Raw genomic sequence first — 22246 nt, forward strand, 5'->3', positions numbered from 1 at the left:
CTCCGGTGAGTGCGCGCGCGTCCCCAGCCCAGACAGCCGCGCGCCTGTCCTCCAGACGGCGGCGGCGACAAGGAGAAGGCGGCCTGGCCTGACTGACTGGGATGAACGCGGGACGCCAACGTCAGAGCAACAAGCGAGCAGCGCAGCTCGGCCGGGCCACGTAGCGGGGCGGCTCAGGTCGCTGGTGGCACTGGGCACCCATCTCCAACGGCTCCACGTCGCGGTTCAGATCGGGACAGCGGGTTCTTCTTCACCCTCCCGCGGTTGAAGAGACCCGGATTGTGAGCTACCCTGCCTGCATGGTATTCGAGAGGAGGTCGCTTCGCACGGAGGTAAGCCTACCAACCGACAAGTCAGTCAACCAGCCAGCTAACCAGATAGCCAGTCGGACGGCAACTTCACCCAAGACACCCGGGAGGATGCGCTCATTGTTCACCGGTAGCCGGTGGCCGAAGCAGCGGTGACTAGCTCAGGTGAGCGGCCGACTTGGTGACAGCGTCGACCCAGGGTGTCAATACAGCACTCCGACCCCCGGTTTGTTATTATTTGACATTTTGTAGGCAGTCGTAGCTTCATATTGGAGACTCCTGACTAGTAATATTAACGAAAGTGCCACTTATGACCCATCCCCCAATTGATTTATGATTTTCCCCTAAAATTGACACACTTTTCCCTACTAGACGCGCTGTGTCGACGTTGTTGAGTTGTCGCTGCTCAAATATCTGACGTTATTCTGTTAGCTCTATGCTAGTTAGCATCACGTTGGGCGGATTTGGGCTGGTGGAAAAAAAGTGAAAGTCTCGTTTTAATTCTTTTGTTAACACGCCATTGACCACTGCCCTTTTTGCGTCGCGACGGTGGCGGAATTGTTGCGGAATATTCGACTTTCACCTTTCAGCTAACGTAGCCAAGTTAGCATGTCATGTGTGCACAGGTTAATACATATGGTTTGCGGGGGTGTAGCTTAGCATGCTAAGTAGCTCACGTTAACCGGGGCCTGTGCTGTGTTGATGCAGGTTCCTGCGTTTGTTTTAACCCTGTGCTCACTTCCCGGTTACTACGTGGTTAACCATTGATTGGCATTGCCAACATACAACCAGACGAAGCTAAATAAAAAACGCAACATAACCGCAGCCATACTTCCAAAAATTATGTGGTATGTAGGTCACCACTTTGTCCCAAAAATGGCAAGCAAGCAGGGCCCAGTCTACATTTTATTGAACACTTAAATACGATGCTCATTTGTTGCAATGCTGTCAAATTATATTTCACTTTCCATCTTGTCGATGATGACATTTGAAATTTCGATAGATTTTTGAAAAAGTATTAGTCTTATTCCATCTTTGTTAACATATGCCATAGGTACTAAAATGCAGGTATAACAATTATGCAGATGATAGTACCATGTATGTCTCTACAGAAAGTATTGGGACTGTTTACAGCTTCCTTCAAGAATAACTATTATGCATTTCTAACCGGGTCGATGAGATAAAGCTAAAACTTAATGTTTTGAAGGCAAATTGGCTTGTTTTTCTAACATGTGCAAAAGGTTGCAAACATGTTAGAAAAGCCAAAGGATTTAGTACTGATAAAAAAACACTATCCTGTCTTCTCACATTAATCATATTGTGTCTAAAATGAGAGTACCCATTTGTTAAATGAAACAGTTATCAGATTCACATTATGAATTCAGTCCTTGGTCTTGTCTCATCTGGACTCCTACCCAACAGTTTGGTCCAGTGCGCAAGAATTTGGAAATTTTCAAAATCACTCAAAATTGAGCGGCTCGCCTAGACCTCCGCTGTTCAATTTAATGCAGTGTTGGCAGCATGCATGCCAGGCATTCTTGGATGATGGTGGTTGATGCAGTCTTATTTTGTCTTAAAAAAATATCTATATTTTAGGTAAGCCTGGCTTCTTGTTTTTACAAATGTTACCGTTTACCAAGCACTGAAAGGCATAACTATCTTATGACACATGACAGGTCCTAGGTAATTACTTGACCCGTCTATTCCAGTAACTAATGCAATCAAAAGAACAGATACTGGAACCATCTTCCCCAATACCTACTTGTTCTGGTTAAAACACTAAGATTAAACTTTGTAATGATAGAGGTAAAAAAAAAGTTGTAGCGTTACCAGCGAAGGCGTGTAATGTGAGAAATTATTCATTGTAGGTGCAAAATGTTGTAACTATCATATCATGATATGCGAAAACTAAAAATCTTACAGAAAAATACATTTGTAGGAAGGAATGCACCAGTTTTATGATTAAAATAATGACCTGTTAAAACGGCCTAATGCTGTGAGGAAGATGGTACAATGGGAAAAGTCATGTTATTAGGTGTAGGCATGGGCCTGTTATCAATTTCAAGGTATACCGTGTTTTTGCAAAGTCACTGTTTCAAAACCTCAAAAATTTTTCATCAGTGATATGTTTTATTTGTTTTTTTTGTTTGTTTGTTTGTTTGTTTGTTTGTTTGTTTGTTTGTTTTTAGTCATCCATGAAACAACCTCCCTCTCCTCTTGGAGGTGTAAGCAGTCAGTGAGCCCAATTACTTTTCAACTTATCTATAAAGTCTGCTATTTTGGTACTGGGATATTCAATAATGTCCTGTCCCTTTCCTCCAAACTTTACCAATTCATGCTCGTAAAATTATGGCCTGTTATTTCTTGCTTTTATTCTTTTAAAAATGTTTGGTAAAAAAATTTTTTTTTTAAATCACACATTTTTAATGTACCTGTAGTAATGAATTTACTCATCTTTTTTTTTCTCCTGACATTACAAAGTTGTTTTCTGAAACTTTATCCATGCATCCTCACTTTATTCAAGTTGTGAGGTAGTATTTATTTCTTTGCAGTGTGGCCTGAATAGTCTTTGGTCCCCGAATGATTAATGCCAACCAAAGTAACTACTTTGAAGGATGTGATTGGGAGTCCTGAGGGGTCAAATACCTCGCGAGGCGTGGGGGACCCCTGCAGTGTTGTACTCAGTGAGCGGGTTAAGGTCTTACGAGTTTTCCACGAGTGAGGAATGTGAACCCTCGCACCGTTCCTCTCCTGCAAGTGGTGAAAAGCTCATTAAAGTCTGAGCACCAGCAAGCTTGACTGCTTCCCAGGTCACTGTCAGCTCCACACTTATGAACACTTGCCCCATTTATGATGTTGCTCGTAGTACTGCGCGGCGGACTTGCAGAGTGAAGCTTCCATCCTGTCATCTAAAAGCCACAGTCACATTTTATCCAGTGTTTGTGTGAGTCACGTTGCGGCCTACCCCATATGCAACCAGTTTTTGGTTTCTTGTGAGTGTCTCTTGAGGCACAGTTGAAGTCGATTATAGCACTTTGATTTTGCTGAGAATTACAAAGCTTGCTAGCCACATCAGTTAAGATCAGCTGATCTTTTCTTGAAAATCACATCCATATCAGTTCCAGATCTGAGAGGACTCCTGTCTGCATAGTACAATAGATATTGAGAAGTCAGAAATTTGCCACATCAAAGTGCATTTTTTCACTCTGAGCGAAACTCTCAAATGACTCATCAACGATAATACGAAGCAGTGTGGACTGTGGAGGCATTTTTTTTCAATACGGGTCTTGCATAACTGTGCATGTGTTTGGGCTTTTAATCAGGTTAATTTGTGAAGGGCAAAATATTATAAGCTGCTAGCATGCTAGTAGGGGCTTTTTTTTCATGCAGTTTGTGTTCCCCTGTCATCCACACTCGGGATAATCTAGTCGTCGGCTTTGTGTCAAATACGGCCGAGTTGCTCCGTCACAACCGAGCTCGCTTTTCCCGTGTGCTTGTAATTCTCAGGACGCCGTGGCATACTGTATACAAGGAGATTCTCATTTGTGCTTTTGAAGGATTATCAATTGTCAAATTTGTACCTAAAGGACCTATATTGTACAATTTAAAACACTTCCCAGGTTTAGAGGTGCAACAAATAGTTGATTAATCAACAACTAATCTGCTCTTTCTGTTGTGCCCGCCTTGGCTACCTGGGGACAGTATCAAACAGATGGATAAACTGTTAATTGAGCCGTCTTAACTCCTGTCAGATCATCGGTATGGCAACGGAGGGTAAAGAATATATGACTGTGGGCACTGTTAATGTATGTAAATTCGTTGCTTAAAGGCAAAGTCAACCCAGTTGTTTTCTTTACAATAATATGTTCTATGCGCCCCCACTAGTCTAAAGCACGGTATTCTGATTAATATTGCGTTTGTGGAATATGATTTAAACAGCAAAAACCAACCCGTTTGTCCATCTCAAGGGGCGGCCATTTTGCCACTTGCTGTCGACTGAGAATGACATCACATTTGCTCATGGTTCTAGTAACGATCAGTCAATTAAAGCGAGGACCCACTTGTTTTCTCGGGCTGGGAGGGGCTGGTGCTTGGAGAGCAGAATGACCTAGAATTTCTCATAGAGGGGCGAATGGAGGTAAACTACTTCAGCTGTGTTTTTGGTGAGGAGTTAGCATTTTTACATGGATAATAGCTCCAAAAAGTTGATTTTTCATGATACAGACCCTTTAACCCATCAAGGCCTAAAGCGCCTGGCAAACCATGCCTCTAAAACCTAAGGGTGACTTTTGAGTCAGCCACCGAAAACTTGAAGTTTTCCTGGAAATCCAACAATATTAGAAATAATTGATATCTCGTCGCCTGAAGCAGATAAAAACATAATTCCCAAAACATTTCAGAGCTTACAACTGTGGCGTTCACACAAACCTAAGTTTATTATTATAAACCTTCAATATATATTGTTTTTAATATCAACAAACAAATGTCGCATCTGCGGGTATATAACTCGACATATTTTTACTTTCAACACTTTCAACTTTGTTTTTTGTTTTTTTCTGCAATTTGGCGGCCCCTCCACTAGATGGCGCCCTAGGCGACCGCCTAGTTTGCCTATGCCCTGGGTCGGCCCTGGCCAAAGTGCTGCCACCATAAGCGCTTGTAACGTAAGTCTGTGCACACAAGTCAAACGGAAAAAAAGTATCTCGAAAAACTCATATCTCAAGGCACCATTGTATGTTGTCTGAACACCTGATGTTACCGTTTTATGCCTGATCACAAAGTTACTGTAGGCTGTTTTGCTTTATCGTGGTAGACATGCCTTTTAACACAGTTTAAATCGAACATGCTATTGCTATACTGGCCTTTAGTTGAGGTAACCATTAACCCTCGTTTTCCATAGTTTGTTTGCACCGTCCTCTCTCTTTACTGATTGTTGACACCATTGTAGATGTTTATTAAAAGAGGTGCAGCATAAGATATCTAGGTCAACACAAAAAATGCAAGAACAGACACGTGTTATTGTTTATTTCTGCGGGCCTTCTCTAGCTAGCAACACACCCTGGTGCACTCTCATAATGGAGAGCCAGGTTGTGAGGTTGTGTGAGGTCAATTTGCAGTCAGCCGGGGATACGCACTCACTTGGATGTGTGCGCTTCAAGTCATTCTCGCCTTTTTATGCTTTCAGCATATTTGCGGTTACAGTACCGACACTGCCATGCTTTAGGACTTATTGATTTCTTTTTTGTTTTTGTTTTAAAGGGCGGTGTTTGTCAGTTTGTGTGTGTACAGTTATGTTCAAATGGAAAACAAATCTGTTGGATATTATTTATATTTTTGTTGTATTTACTTGAGTAATATATGCATCTTAATAGTGTAAAATGTAAAAGAAGTTCATAATAATCAGGCGGTTGTGGTTCAGTCGCAGAATTGTCTCATTTTTTTACCATTCTCGCTTATCACACAAGTGTAAAAGTAAGTTAACTGTTGTTAATAACAATATTCAAGCAGTGGTGATACATATGGTAAATTAAGTGCACTTAAAATTCTTGCAGACGCAACTTATTTAAAAAAAAAAAAAAAAGTACTTTCATTTTCATGTGTGTGTAAAACATAAAAAAAAAAAAAGGCTAACCACAGATAATATTCAGAATGTGTTGGTTAATCTTCTAGCATGTGCTTTTTCCCCCCCTTTTTTATTTTTTTACAGTAATTATAGTCCCAAGTGTAATAAGTGAACCATTAACTTTCACACAAGTGTGAAAATGTTATCCATTGCTAAAGGTAAACAAACACCTATTCAGCTAAATCAATTGAAGTGGTCTTCTAATTCCACATTAAATTAACATGGACTTTGTAGAATTTTTGATTGGGCCAAAAATCAGTTTTTAGTAACAAATGAGTGCATGACATTTGTTTTTTGTTTTTAATTCCCAAATGGTTCTTGAGCACTGATAGTCTTTTGACTTCACTCAACATCTAAATCTGTACCATGTAAAATATTTATTGTATCTTATTGAGTCTACACCCATTCAGTTGTGAGGACTTGTGGTTTTTACTTGTATTTGCAGCAGCGCAAATGCGGTCAATGCGTTGCTGTAGTTTCGCTCTAGACTTTTTTTGTATCATGACAGCGGAAGAGGTTTTTTTCTCTTTTTCTTCCCCCTCAACTCATCAGTGTGTGTTTGTTTTTTTGTAGGTGATGCTCTGTTCATGGACTCTGATGGCAGAAAGACGTGAGGTGTTCCTTTCTTCTTCCTTAACTGCTCTGCCCTTCACAGCAAGTGAACTTTAGCTTCGTCAGCTGTTATTTTAAAGCTCATGGAGGTGGGCTCGTTGTTATGTCTTTACTCTTTACGATGTAGTTGCCTCGGACGACATGGACACTTTGTTTGAATCCGGTTGACTGTCTCAAAGACCTCATCCCCTCCTTCCTGTTGAGGGAAGGTGGGGGTTTGGTGCACCTTACCCTTTTTAGTAGAGTCACCTTAACATCATAACTTTTAATGAAATCCTGCCAAAGCCTCAAGGAGGAGGTTTCTGTCCCGTGCCTGGGCGGGATGTCACAGGAGGAGGGACGCAGGCCGCAGGTGTCACAGTCTTACTACCACCCCCCTATCCCTGAGGTGGACCTAACAGGCAAGCTCTACAAGAGGGAGGCTGGTGGAAAGCCCTACTCTGTCCTGGTGGACAACAAAATGGCGACTAAAACGGCGGCGGCCGACACCGCTCAGCAGTATTTCCGTGAGGGTGCGGCAGGACATGACATACGGCAGGCAGACGAGGCCACCTCCGAGGAGACCGAAGATGACGATGACGAGGAGGAGGAGGAGGAGGACGGAGAGGAGGAAGGTTTTAAGCGCGAGCAGATCATTGTGGAGGTAAACCTCAACAATCAGACCCTCCACGTATCCAAAGGCGACAACAAAGGTGGTGCGGCTGGAGACGATTCCGAGAGAGGTTGCAGCGAGGATGACGACGATGTGGAAGACGGTGAGGACGAGAGCCCGGACGAGGATGGCGACAATGATGAGATTGAGGAGATCGAAAGTCAAAGGACAAGGTCAAAGAGGGCCCACAGAGGTGCGAGTGGCGCTACCAGCCAGCCACAGAGAAAGAGTCTCCGGATGGCTCTAAACTCGCCGGTCCCCGGGATGACCACCAGGGGGCGACGAAAGCACGCAGAGAAAGCAAAGATCCAGCGTCGCTCTGCCCGCTCCGCGCCACCGTCTGCGGGCGCTGTGGCACCGGGCGGCAAGGCCGAGGGCGAGAAGGAGATGCTGGCGTGCGAAAAGTGCCCTCGTGTGTTCAACACACGCTGGTACCTGGAGAAGCACATGAATGTCACGCACAGGAGGATGCAGATCTGTGACAAGTGTGGCAAGAAATTTGTCCTAGAGAGCGAGTTGGCCTTGCACCAGCAGACCGACTGTGAGAAGAACATCCAGGTGAGAATGCTTCACACTCTTCACTCGTGGTTAGCACGTCTGCTTCGTTAGGTCCTGGTTTTGAATCTCGGATGCATGTCTCCCTTGCTCGCGAGTGTGTTTGTGTCTCTTTTGCAGATACTCTAGCTTTGTCTGTATTCCACTTCCCAAAAAAATGCATGTTAGGTCCAATGAAGATTAGATTTGTCCGTTGGTGCGAATCTGAGCATGACTGGATGTTTGTGGCTCTGAGATTGGCTAACCAGCAGTCCCGGGTGTACACTCCCTCACGCTCTATAAGTTAGCTGGGATAGAGTCCAGATCATCCACAACCCTAATGAGAATAAGCTCTTTTTAAAATGGATAGATGAATGGCCGGCAGCGCTCCCTTGTGTGTTCGGCAGCTATTGCAATGTAAGACATTACAAGCATGTCCTGAGTAATGACATGACAAACTACAGGTTCAGCTTAAAATACAGTCCATACCCTCATAATTGTACTTCAGCATTCCAATTTTTCATACTTGCTGAGCCTACATTATTTAGTTAAAAAAAACAAAAAAACTGTCACTGTTTTCGCACTCAGGCCAAATATTTTTAAAAAAAAAGTGTTTATCTGGTTTGTGCAAAAGAAGTCTGAAGCGCTTCCTTGACACAAAAATAGTGCTTTGACACCATCTTGTAGCCTTATTAGGAATTGTAAACTAAAAGGAGGCTGTCACGTGTTTCGTATCCTCTGTGAATAACACTAATCATTCAAAAATTAAAATAAACTTATCAAAAGTGACATACAATAGAGACATTTTAAGAATATTACATTCATTTCATGTGATTAATATGCTTCTTTTTTTTTTGCACACAAAAAATATCCCAAATTGTTCAGAGTACTGTACAAGGGCCAATTAAAATGTATTTTTCCACACTTTATAGGCATTTATCAGTACCCAGAGGTTGTAAAAAAGAAAAGAAAAGCGTACTTATATTCAAACATTATTGTCTAATGTTACCAAGGTATGTAAATATGAATTTATATAAGTTGTCCAGCATTGTTGCGGACATTTCATTTTCCGTTTCAAGTGTAGTACAGCCAAATAAGAGCTTAGTTGTCTCCTAATTGCTCCTCATTACTTACTTCACTGAAGTTCTTCTCAGCGATGGTTTTACGATGAAATGTAAGTACATGTGTTTGTATCCTGCAGTTGGTCTGAAAGGCCGAATGGTATTTAGCTGTGTGTATTTACGGTTACATATATTTATCAATCTTGTGTCTTGCTGTTTCCTCGATGGTATGTGTTGTTGGACTTGTTTTCAGCCAGCAGAGGGAGTCAGAGTTTCAGGAAAGATACAGTACACAACGGGCATGATAGTTCACATGCATTGCATTTATGGCTCGCCATTGTCCATTTCAGTTGTTGTTCATGTTTTGTTTCCAGTGTGTCTCCTGTAACAAATCCTTCAAGAAGCTGTGGTCGCTGCATGAGCACATCAAGATTGTGCATGGCTACGCCGAAAAGAAGTTCTCGTGTGAGATCTGCGAGAAAAAGTTCTACACCATGGCCCACGTCCGCAAGCACATGGTTGGTGAGTGAAGTGGAACAGTCGTTGGCCACCACATCACTCTAATGACACTCAAAGACGATAGATACATGATTTTTGCCATTGTCATGCATTTTTTTTAGTCAGTTCTACCTGTTTACGTTTTGCACATGAACGGTACACTGGATCCTTCAACGCAGTGCTCTCCAACCTTACTGCACATATTTTTACAGTGCCGCATCAATTAACGTGTATTTAAAACACTGACTTGCCTCCGCTAGCTTAAAGCTAACATATAATGGGAAACTCCATAGGTGGGCTAACGAATATACCATAAATATAGGGACATTGACATAAGTCATCTTTTTTTCTTACCACAATGGTTTCAAAATTACTTCAAATCTATTATGGTGGTGTGGTGAGAATTATGTCCAAATGTGTTTGGCTATAAACGCCACCATAATAGATTTCAAATGTATTTTGATCCATTGTAATGGTGTTCAGAGCCAAAAAGATGTCAATGTCCCTATATTTATGGACCTGACTGTCTAACACCCTTACATAGCTCATATTTGTTAGCCCATCTATGAAGTTTCCCATTATGTTAGCATTAAGCTAGTGTAGGCTATGTCATTGTTTTAAATAGACGTTAAATGATGCTGCACTGTCAAAATACGTGCCGTAAGGTTGGGGAACACTGCTTTGAATGATCCAGTGAGCTCTTAATGTACAAAAAGAGAACTGTGTCCATGTCCATGTGTTGGGACACCCATCCATCATTGTCAATCCATCAATATTTCAAGCCAATCTGTAATTCGTCAATTGCTCAGCAAAATAGGACGTCCATCAATGACGGATTGACAGATTGCCAATTACATTGACGAACAAAAAACCCCTTCCATCAACGCTAAGTTCCTCAATTTTTGAAGTCTCCAGTCAATCGTCAGGGAACAGATTACACTCTCATTACAAGGCACCCAGAGCTTGGCAAGTACTCCGGCACGGTGCCGGACTTCCGGCGTAAGAGCCACTAGCGCAATGACAAATCTAGCAAAGTAAATAAATACATGTGGGAAATATTTAACACGTCTGGAAAAACACCGCCAATGCGGAGAAAAGGCCAACTTCAAAATAAACCTTCCCATACCAAGTAATATGTGAAGCGCAATGCCAATGGACGCTTTTATTTAGAAGTTTTTCCTGGGAGCGTTTTGCCAGTCGCGGCGCAACGGATGACTTGACTCGTCCTGCGGAACGTGTGTCTACTGTTCTTATTGCCGGCGTAAACTATTTACACCAAAGTCAACAAAACAACTTCGTACAGAAATCACGTTCAATCGCCAATTAAGGGCAATAAACGAAGACTTAATTACGCTGACATTGTATTGCACAGTGCCTTTTGCCAGTGTTTAGGGCGTCTACAGTGTAATGGGATTGACACACAGGAGCCGACAAACGACAGCTACATACATACCTCGTCGCCTCCCATGTCAAATCGACACACGGGAAGCGACTAACGACAGTGAAATACATACCTCGTCGCCTCGCAGGTCTAAACACACAGGACACGATAAGCAGCCGTGACGGCGGCAGCAACATACGTCACTCTCGTGTTACAACAGATTTGATTGTCTATTAAAATTAAAGAAAACTTACCGGACCAATTAACCCTGTACCAACAAGCTCTCATGCACTAGTCTTTTTGTTGACGTCACGGAAATGATTGCGTGAAGTATTGTACAAATTGCTATTTTTGTTTATTTATTTTTAACAAAATGATAAACGCTGCTAAAATTATCTCATCCATTTTGCTGGATAGCCCACTGTGTAGCATGCCCTGCGTTCATTGGCTCATCAATGAAACCTTCGCTGATTGGTCGAAGCCCCGGCGACAGCGATAAAAGTTGAACATGTTTCAACTTTCTAATATCGCGTCGCGGGCCTACGTACGCGCGCAATTTTTTACATGCATGTCTTAATGTCTTCTTTACTCATAATTGTTCTTTCACCATGCGAAAATATTCTTTTTATGGATATTTGAATACCAAAATATTCGCTAGCTTGCAGCACTAGAGGGTACCGCAACCCGCAGTGCTATACTGTACTATACATAATAGAAATGGATAATGAAAGAGATGACCTGACACTTGGGGAGGACTGGCTATCGGGAATTTCATGAGTTTCCCAAATGCCCACATCCATCCACGGCGACGAATCAAATAGCAATGGCTTGGTGTCGATCCAACAAACGAATCCGCATGTTAGACACTGCAACACCGCTCCCCTGAAAAAGTTCAGGCTCAGGATTTTTTTTAACTTAAAGCCCTGACAAGGCACCACTGCATAATTCTGTTACAGAGTCAAAGTGTTCCAACCAAACGTTTTGACAATACAGGTAATAGGGGTGGGAATCTTTGAATGTCTCACGATTCGATTCCGATTTTTGTGTGTGCGATTTGATTCAGAATTGATTTTTGATTAAGAACAATTTTTTATTCAAAATTATTTGATTGACTGATTTTTGCTTCAATTTATAGATGTTCAAGGAATCGTAATGATCTACTCCAGTCTGACTCGCTAATGCTAATTAGTGCGCTACTCTCGGCAGTTTTATCACTCAAACGGCTCGAACGGCTCCACGCTGCAAAAAAACAACTTTTATTGGAATAACTTGATCGTGACTTTTTCCTTCTACTCTCTAATGTGGCTACAACTCAACAGTGTATCAGACCGCGTGGAACCACACTGGCCAAATCGGGTACAACATGAACAGCGCTCCCAATAAAGGCAAACATAAACAAAGGGAAGACAGTATAAAATTTCAATAAAATCGATTTTGAATCGTACTAAATGAATGATAACGGGTAATGTTTTAGGTAACATTTTAACTTTTAAAATGAAATATGCAACCACCATTAAACGTAAGCCAATTGGTTTTCCACATGTGCCTTACATATAATTTTCAAACATTCTATTCAGCATATAAAGGAGTTAACCACCAACAAATATGAAATGAATAGTGAAAAAAAAAAGATTTATGATATGAAGTGTAGCCCCTCGTTGAGGATTGAATAGGTGTCCTGAAAAGCAAAAGTAGAGGCAATGCAATTGCCCGCTGAACAAATCTCTTTGGTGTTATGCTGAGTTCAAAATGTGATTTGGCTTCATCTCTCGCTTCCCTTCTCTCTCTCAAACTGTACGTCGTCTCTGTCAACACGCACAGCTCACACCAAGGACATGCCGTTCACCTGCGAGACCTGCGGCAAGTCATTCAAGCGCAGCATGTCCCTCAAAGTGCACTCGCTGCAGCATTCTGGAGAGAAGCCCTTCCGTTGCGAGGTGAGACAACGCCAGCCAGCTCAAGCTCTGTGTTTTACATACATGCTAAAGGAGACATTTATACTTGCCTTTTTTTTTTTTTGAATTCTGATGGAAGCATGAGCCATTGTTGCATCATGCTTTTAAATGCTATACTGTATGTGACGCAGCAACAGATGCGCTCCACACCCATCAGTCTCCACAATTAAGTACTACATAATTCTCGGTCTTTGCATATTTTCAGATACTATCTTCAAACATGCATATATTATTTAAAAACAAATCTCTTGAAATTTATTTTATGGTTCTTAATTTCTATGTCCCAGTACTTTTGGCAATATGTTTAGACTGTAACACCCACACACGCACACACACGCACACGCACACACACACACACACACACACACACACACACACACACACACACACACACAACTGTTGTAGGTTTCCTAAGCTTTACATTGGTATTTATTCTTGCCATTTTCCCGTCCCGCCTTTATTCAAGTGGACAGATGGAGCGTTGTCCTTCACCCGAGGCCGTTCATCAGATGCAATGTGTGCACGGGTGGAGCCGCTCTAATTAAATGCGAGACTTCACCCTGCCCCTGTAGTGTGTTATTACAGGCTTATTATAGCAGCCTGTTACATTTAGGTCACTCTCCTCGGTGGTCCCGGCCCACACTGCCACGGCTGGCTTGATTTTAGCCAGGTGCTGTCACTGAGCAGTCTCAGTATGCAAACACAATCTGCATGTTGTTGATTTTGAGGAATTTTAATGACGTGATGTTTGTTTGTGTTATGTGAACTTCCAGAACTGCGACGAGCGCTTCCAGTACAAGTACCAGCTGCGCTCACACATGAGCATCCACATTGGACACAAACAGTTCATGTGCCAGTGGTGCGGCAAAGACTTCAACATGAAGCAGTATTTTGACGAGCACATGAAAACACATACAGGTGAGTGTGGTGGGCTTGAGTTTTGAGCCACTGTGGGATCGTATGTGAATTCACATTTTCGCTAATCTAACTAAATTAGGTTCCTGGCCTCTGATTCTGACTTTCTATTGGGCTCACTTTTCATGTATTCCACCGCCTTCTTTTCTCTGTTCCAGAGTTCTGGTTTATTTACAGTGTTCCTAAATTGGACTTTTATTCTGCCAAATGCATTTCCCAAATTCCAGGTTGAGGTACTCAGCCAGTTGCCTTCTTAGCTCACCACTACTTGGTCAGCTTTAGGACTTAAAATACAAAAACCACACCGCATTCAAGTGCTGCGTGTCCATACTCTTTGGTCCATACTCTTTGGAATTCATTCCACTTTTTTGTTGAATTAATTCCCGCTTTCCACTCTTTCGCACTTCCATGATATCACACCGTTTAAAACGGATAAAGATTTGGTGTTCGAAGCTGTACCATAGCAAACCGAACTAGGCCGCTGCATGAAAACGTGGCTTCTGCTGTCTAAAAGAGGAGAAGGGGGTGTGACATTGTTGAAATGCATGTTATAGTGAGACGTCGCCCATTTGTTGTAATGAGAGGTTCTGCAAAACATGAAGGAGTGCCGTGCATATGTAATGACTAGCCGCGCACATGCTGCCGATTCCATCCCTCTGATTTTCTCTGCCTGCTGCCTCGCCATTTTCCAAAACCAAACGTTTGTGGTCCGAGCCTTTTTCCATGGTTGCACACTGCTTCTATTTGTGATGTGTAATTACACAATTCCTTTCCTGTCCCAGAAAGACACACCCAGTCAAAGCCTGCAATACCGGCTGCACCCATTAGAATCAACATTTTACTTCAAGTACCACCTCAAAAAATACTTAAGTACAACCATCACGACCAGTTTAAAAAAAAAAAAACAGTAGTGGTAAGTGGAGCGCGTTTGTGTTCATCAAAAAAACTTTATTCCGCCAACGTATGTTTCAAGCCACTGCAACATTATCCACAGTTTGAACATTACCGCTGCGCTGAGCTTGTATAAGATTAATAAAAATCAAACCAAATCAAAAACGGTAGTGTATATTACAGTTTGTCTTGATCATATGTTTACAAAGCCATATTCACTCATAATTCAAACGTATTGGAGCGTAGCACACACTGGCGTGTTCACGCAGTGTATCGACACATGTGAAGGTTAACCTTATTAGTTTAAAACAACTTACTTTAACCTGCAGAATCTGACACAGCACCCTGGTCAATGGCAAAGCAAAGGATGTTTTTAATCTATCTACGTTGCTCATCCTAGCTAGTGCAAAGCTTTATCTCTAAGGTCCAGCATCCTTGTTTGCGAGCTCCTTTTCATTTATTGCTAGCACAGGCATTAGCAGGCCAAATATTCCCATAACTACTTCCAAACATCGTCTCGAATGAACTGCATATGTATCTTTCATGCATGTGCACTCCCCATGTAGACACATCACAGGTACAGAGACATTAGGACCATGCAAACACTCCCGTCTGATGGCAGTTTGCTATAACATGTTCTGACTCAAATGTGAAAATTCAGATTGCGCGTTCGTTTTTAAGGCCACTTAGCAACTCAATTCGTGCACAGCCCTAGTACTTAACAAATGTACAGTACTGGATTAAACAAGATTTTAGGCTTTGTAACATTATTCTTCACATAGCATGTGGCATGTGCGTGGACCACTCTTTGAGAATCACCGCATTAGCAACACAGAGTTGTACCCCACAAGTGGATTCATGACATTCTTCCCACTATAATGTAACGGTTACACAAGATGGCTGTCACCTCTCATGTTCAAGCTGGTTTGTCGACGACGACGACATGGCAGATGAAGGCGTTCCAGAGAGCCCTTCAGCAGCCGGTGGAGGAACGGCCGCGTGGGCGCCAGCGGGCACATTGAATACCCGCGTGGAGGAGGTTAATGAGAGTGGCTGTTCCGACTGTTCATTTTCACGTCTCCTCAAAGTGTCAACTGTAATAGCTTCCTGCCGAGTGGGCGGCTCAGCGGCACAGACCCTCCGATGGAGATGGAGGCTTATTAGCATTTGAGAAAAAGACGAATGGGAGCAAGAACTGACGTTTGATAGAAAAATAGAAGTTATTTTTATGCAAATGTTGAGTGTCGCAATTAGGGTTGCATGTTGTAAAGCCACGGGACGTTTAGTTGGAGAATTTGGGAAATATTTCAAGAAAAAAAATTCAAATTTTTATTAGAATTAAATGGATTGTATAGGAATGAATGGATGGAATAAAATATGAACATTTTGTCAGACAGGTATGCAAACTATTACTGTATTTTAATGTTTTCTCATTTGTGACTGTAATTGCAATTGCACCTAAAATGAAGTCATCCAACCCACAATCCAGCTTAGTGCCTTCTTCATGCATGTCTCAAAATAATACTGTGGCTTGCAGAAGTATTAGCCCTCCTTAAACTTTTGACCTTTAAAGCCACACTTCAGGCTTCAAACTGTTTTTTGGTGTGTGTTTTTTTAAATTAATCAACAAGTGGAACACTTGTGAAGTGGAATGAAATGAAAAATATATATATATATATATATATATATATTTTTTTTTTTTTACAAATAACTGAAAAGCATAGGCATGCAAAATTATTCACTTCCTTTTCTCTCAGTGCAGCCAATTAACTCCAGATGTTCCATAATTTCTTTCAGTTTTTTATTGGTTAAAAAAATGGGTTTAAAATGTCGGATACATTTCGTTACAGTTCAAGATTTGGTCCAACTTGGTGCACGACAGGCCGCGTCGGTTGGGCCAAAATCAGGCTTTTTTCTTGTAGTCTGACCAAGGCATTAGAGTTCTTGGTAATTAATTCAAATTAGTTTGATGAGCCCAGACGATTGGCTTACGGAAGGCAGTTTAATACAGTCATGCAAGCACAAATGAAAAATGACTACTGTAAGTGATTCAGTGAGATGCTATAATGTGTGATGCAATGGACAATTATAAATGAAACAAGGTCCCAAATCAATCAATTGATGATCAGAATAATTGTTGATTCGTTTGATTTGATCCAGTTTATCCCTGTTCCTTACTGTAATACCATTGTTTTCATCTTTAGCAGTCTCTCACCACAATAATTATTTTTCTTCTGCGCACAGGAGAGAAGCCGTTCATTTGCGAGATTTGTGGCAAGAGCTTCACCAGCCGACCCAACATGAAGCGCCACCGCCGTACGCACACGGGCGAGAAGCCGTACCCGTGCGAAGTTTGCGGCCAGCGCTTCCGCTTCTCCAACATGCTCAAGGCTCACAAGGAGAAGTGCTTCCGGGTCACCAGCCCGTTGGTGCTGCAGCCCGGCGGCCCGACCGTGCCGGTCAGCATCTTCGCCAGCACTTTCTCCACCACCTCCTCTTTGTCGTCTTCTGGTCCCGGCCCTTCCGCGGCCACCCCGCCGGCCGTCACCAGCACGAGCACCCAGGGGCTCAACCCATCCGACGCAGCCTTGCCCCCTCGAGCCCCTTTGGCACACGCCTTTGCCCACGTACAGCTCCACACGGCCTCCTCGCACCACCACCCTCAACAGCACCTTTCAAGCGCACCTCAACCCGCAGCGCCTCACACCACCCACCATGCCCACCACCACCATCACCTGGCAGTGGCCCCGGTCTCCCACCTACCCCCTCCCCCGGCCCTTTTTAAGAGCGAGCCTCTCAACCACTGTGGGCATGAAGACAGCACTTACATGCACCACATGGCTTCTGCTGATAAGGGTTCCGGAGCCCCTCAACATCACTGAATTACGAACCACAACCCGCGGGCACTGCCTCAGCCTCTCGTACCGTCAACAACGTCTTGCATATATAGACCACTGGGCCACTATTTTAGCTAAACACGTTGACACCAATCATTTGGCACTAAGTTAAGATACGTTTTCACCAAGCAGGTAGTGTGAGTGTGTGTTCTTTTATTCATCATCAAAAGTACTAAAATATCCTGCACTGCCAATTTGTCAGCCCCTTTTTGTTGGGGTACTGTACCAATTTTTTGTCATATATAGTACATATTTTTGAAAATGGCGTGGATGATAAAGTAAAGTCTGTTTGGGCGGGGGACAAAGTAATTTAAACATTTCTGGAATTAGTAAAAGAAACAAACAATCTTTGGATGACAGTCAGCCAAGTGTCTTGTGGCAGAGAGACGCTCTCATATGACGTCATCGCATGCCACAGTCTCCTCTCCTCTCAGTATTTGCAAAAATCATAACAAATGGAAACGGGATTAAGTCGCATGTTCGTTTTGCACATTTTCACAAAATTCACTTCAAAAATCCAAAACATTTGGATGGATATTGTTTACCACAGGTTAAGCTGGTCTGTATTTGTTTCCTGAGCACATGTGTGGCTACAGCATGAAGCAGATCCCATCCATCACCTGATGTGATGGTCAATGGGGGAAATTGGTTAGCCTCTGTGACTGTAAAGGGAGAAATTTTTTTAATACATTTACGTTACCTGAGGAGAAATAGTAATTTCAAGGTAAAAACTGGTCTTAAAGAGCAGACATGTTTTTAAATTGGCCATTTTGATATTCCTGATTGAGCCAGTACGTCAAAACAACCAAACCATACCACGGTGAACCCAATTAAAGTGGACTGTTTGGTGGAAACGTAGCTTAATGATAGCGCCTGCCCGTATTTGTTCTAAGCATTTCTCTGGATCCCAAAATCTTGGACCATCTGAGTAACCCATCACAAGGCTCTTCATGTAAGGGTGCTCCTCTGGAACACATTTAACATTTTATGTGTATTTGAAAGATTTTGACTGATCTGGACCTCCTATTTAAGACAAGCTACACAACCTTTACAAACGGCAAGTGGATTGCGAGTGGACTTTTTTTTTTATTATTATTATTTTTTTTTTTTTACTTTTCCTGGAATTTAAAATACTCTGTGAATGTTGCCGCTGGTTTTACCAGTCGCGCAAGAACACAGTGCCATGGATTCCAGTGTGAGAGTGAGGGGAGCAGTTTTATTTGATTATAATTTGTTTAGACTTCAAATTGAGCTGTTGAGTCTGGTGTAATGAGATTCATTGTGGTTTTATGGTGCTTTCCATTCCAGTGGACGCAGTTTCTTAACTTTTATCTTTACTGTTCAAATTTCAATAATAATACCCTCATCCCCCTCCCGAATCCTCACCACAGGCGGCACACTCATGTGGACCGGAGCAGGATATGATCATTCAGAAGAAACTCAGGATGTGAACAGCGCAACCTCCTCTTCTTTTCCATACTGCCACTATGAGGGGCTGCATGCCCCCCCCCCACCCCCCAATCAGAATCCAAACCCTCCCTCTCTTTCTCCATTAATGTCACGCTGCTCTCAATAATACGGGTCGCCATGTTAAAGCTCGTTTAACATGCTCACTATACACACACACACACGCTTTAGCGTCAATGTTTAGGTTTTGGTTTAGCCCGTTGAATGTTGCCTACACAGGACGCTCAAATGTTTTTGTTTTTGTTTCTTGTTTTACCCCCCCTGCATTGCAATGACAAAATGGCAGCCACGTTTCAGCTTCCCGTTACTTTTACGCAATCAAATCGGTCACAAGCGATGACATTGGTAACAAAATGTATCAGCCGATGGTGAATGTCGTTTCCTTTAAAAGACGTCGAGCTTTGACTGTTATTACACTTGCAGGACTGCGCAAATGTATTAAGCCACCGTTAATATGTCAAAAAGGTTCTTTAGGAGAGCACAGATGACAAAATGGTTAGTTGTCAAGTTATCAATTGGAGGTGTGAATAGTTACATGCAAATGTAGGGAAAAAATATCTATTTGAACATGATCATACGCCACTAAAAACATAATGGTTCTACTAAGTTTTGTGTAACTTGGTTGGGTTTTTGTTGCACAACCAAATGTAAGTGTCAAAATGGTGGCCAAGTCCTTTTGCGCAGGTCTGTTTATTTTGGAACACGTTTTTTAATTTTTTTTATATATATATATATATATATATATCTGTGAGCCTATGTTTGGGCAGACAGTAGCATTAATGACTCAACATCTTTTGACAGTATTCAGCCTGAAGTGGTAAAATGGCATAGTTTTTAGGCATCCCCTGTCTGATGAATTGGACCTGCAGTTTGTTTGTGTGGCTCTTTGTTCCACTTCATTATCAGCTCATCATCCAGTTGCAATATGGCTCTTTGTCTTATCTGATGCCTTTTTTTCCCCTCTCTTTTTGCGTGTATTCTCTGCACTTTAGCGCTGCGTGGGCGAGGCGCAGGGAAGCGTTGATTGTATTGTGGAACAGACCGCAGCCAAGGCTGCAAGGGGAAATGGTTGCTGTTTTTTCTCTCCTTCTTGTATGGTGAGGAGAGGAGGAGAATGGTGGGTGATGTGGATGGGACCATAGCAAAAAAAGGATGTGTACTCAAAATCATGTTCCTTTAAAAAAAAAAAAAAGTGTCTTTCTGCTTTGCTGACGACACACTTGGCCATCCAAGCTTTGTCCGTTCTATAATTTTCATGTTTTTGCTAAAATGGCCGGATGATGATGATGATGATACTCGTCCTTTCTTTGCTGCATAGAATGCACTTTCTATTACTAAAACTCTTTGCTAGTTGCGAAAATAATAACGTTGTATATTCTAAGATGTTTTAAAAAGAAAAATCATTATACTTTTTTCTCCCCATCACCCTTCTTTGTATTTTTAACCACTTAATGTAGCATTATTGTGTATTTTATTATTATTAATGTATCTGGTACATGTGCAGCTTTATAATGTCCTGGTTTGTCTTTATTTTTGTATGTTCTCTGGAGATTTGAGGAACTTGGAAAGAGAAGTTGGGCCTTTCTTTTTTTAATAATGTTCATTTACTGACTGCTAACTTTAAGTAAAAAAACAAGTAGCCACTTGTGTGACTCCTCCTCTGTCCGGTTGCCTGGCAACAGTCCCAAACAAAACAAAAGCCAACACGAGACCATGTGGAAGTAGGCGAGATGTGGATCTTATCTCAAACCGTGTCAACAGCTTTTTGGGTCAATAAGTGCGCGTACTGGCTGCACGTGAAGCCTCAAGGTTTTATTAGCTATTTGTTTTTTTTTTGTAGATAACCAGTACAAAGTAGCTTGTATCGTGTTCAGGAGCGTTGACCTGGAGCAATTGATCAAATGTTTTTGCATCAGTGAAAAGAAGGTTGCTATTAAATGAGACTCGACTGGATAATTTACTGTCAAATGCAATCCAATGATGAAGCAACATGAAAATTAAAGCTGCCCACCAGCTGCCATTAACTGGCCTTTACACCCTTTTTTTAAAAGAGAAACCCCATGAAATGATCAGTGAATTTTGACAAGCTTTGCCAACATTAGGAGGCATAGGCAAAAAAGCCAAAGTATACCCAATTACCCCCTTTAAGCCAAATTGGCCGAGTTTCCTTATTTATTTAAATTGTATTCCTTTTTTTGGGGTGTGTGTTCATGTGTTGAAAGGTTGTGTTGAGTTCTATGTGTACTGCACCGTTGTTTGTTTTGTTGTGTATTTTGTATCTTGCGAATGTGTCTTTGTGTGTGTGAGTAAGACAGCAGGTGCTCAATGGGGGTATGCGTTACAGCGGTGGGGGAGTCCAAGTGAGCCGGGTGGGTCTGGAGAGCCGTGATTCACCGCCGGCGTGTAGGCGGTCGGCTAGCGAGGTTGGGAAATAATAACATGCTATAGAACATCTTCTCCTTTTCACTTTTGGTTCAGCACGATGCAGTGAAACAGCTGCAGGTCAAGTTGCGTTGCTGTAATAGTCGTGATGATGTGACACTTTGGAGGAAAAGTTGCTGGTTCATAAACATTAACATCCCGCATGGAAATATGAAAAAGTGTAGCATCATATGTCAACCCTATTTTGCTGTAGTTTGCACCCTGGAGTATATTTTAGGTTATTCCCGTTAATACTTTGGTATATTCTTGTCTCGTGTAGTTTTATACAGCACAGCTGTATTCTGGGCTAGTCCACTTCATGAAATGGACTCACTGTAAATCAAAATGTCAGTATTCTTCCTGGTGGTCCAGTCTAGCTTTCTAGTCTCGTACTTTCTTTTAAGCAGACCTCTCCGATTCTTACTCTAAAGCAACCTTGACAAGTCTAATCCAGTCCAGCTATTTCTTTGGACCCTTCATGAAAGCACTTTGCCCACTGTAGTCCAGTCTAGTAGACCAATTCAGTTAAAATGATTAGACCAGTTTATTCTACGCCAGTCAAATTCTAATTTAACATTCTAGTCTAGATCTTAGTTTGAAGCAAACTTGACCCATCAGATACTCTCAAATGGAGTAGACCAGTCTTTTGCAATCCCGAGTAATGTTTAAGTCTAGCTCTTTATGTAAACCATGCAGACTAGACCAGTATAATCCAGTTCTTACTCTATATATAGTCTCGTCCAGTCCAAAGTAGCCAGCCAGTTAAATTCTCGCGATAAAGCATAAACCAATCTCCCAACCATTCTAGTTCTCACACTAAAGTACACTAAACCAGCCGAGTCCAGTTCAATCTAGCAGTCCAGTTTTAAATTTTTAAAGCTGACTAAACCAGTCCTGTTCTTAAAGAGACTGGTCTAATATACTGGTCAGGTTCTTAGTCTTAAGGCAGACTTCATCAACTCAACCTTAGTCCAGTTCAGATGGGAGTCTAGTCTTATCTAGTTATTATTTTAAAGATGAGTAGGCCAGTC

The 22246-nt window shown here is 42.1% G+C and overlaps 1 protein-coding gene across 3 annotated transcripts; it reads left to right on the top strand.

Annotated features, from left to right (window-relative positions):
- The first annotated feature begins 49 nt into the window (after positions 1-49).
- znf652 (zinc finger protein 652) lies at positions 50-20437 on the top strand. 3 transcript variants are annotated; one of them, XM_086083394.1, is made up of 6 exons: positions 50-332; positions 6505-7753; positions 9165-9312; positions 12491-12606; positions 13398-13542; positions 16675-20437. In XM_086083394.1, exons 2-6 carry the CDS (start codon positions 6812-6814, stop codon positions 17310-17312), a joined length of 1989 nt encoding a protein of 662 aa, XP_085939520.1. In that variant the 5' UTR covers positions 50-332; positions 6505-6811; the 3' UTR covers positions 17313-20437. The 3 variants fall into 3 exon arrangements, with proteins under 3 accessions (XP_085939520.1, XP_085947113.1, XP_085913678.1); XM_086090987.1 differs by lacking the exon at positions 50-332 and adding an exon at positions 359-473; XM_086057552.1 differs by lacking the exon at positions 50-332 and adding an exon at positions 4849-4972.
- The last annotated feature ends 1809 nt before the right edge of the window (positions 20438-22246 follow it).

The sequence above is a fragment of the Leptonotus elevatus genome, chromosome 1 (assembly GCF_054856555.1).
Source record: "Leptonotus elevatus isolate MCC_2025b chromosome 1, RoL_Lele_1.0, whole genome shotgun sequence".
NCBI lineage: Eukaryota > Metazoa > Chordata > Actinopteri > Syngnathiformes > Syngnathidae > Leptonotus > Leptonotus elevatus.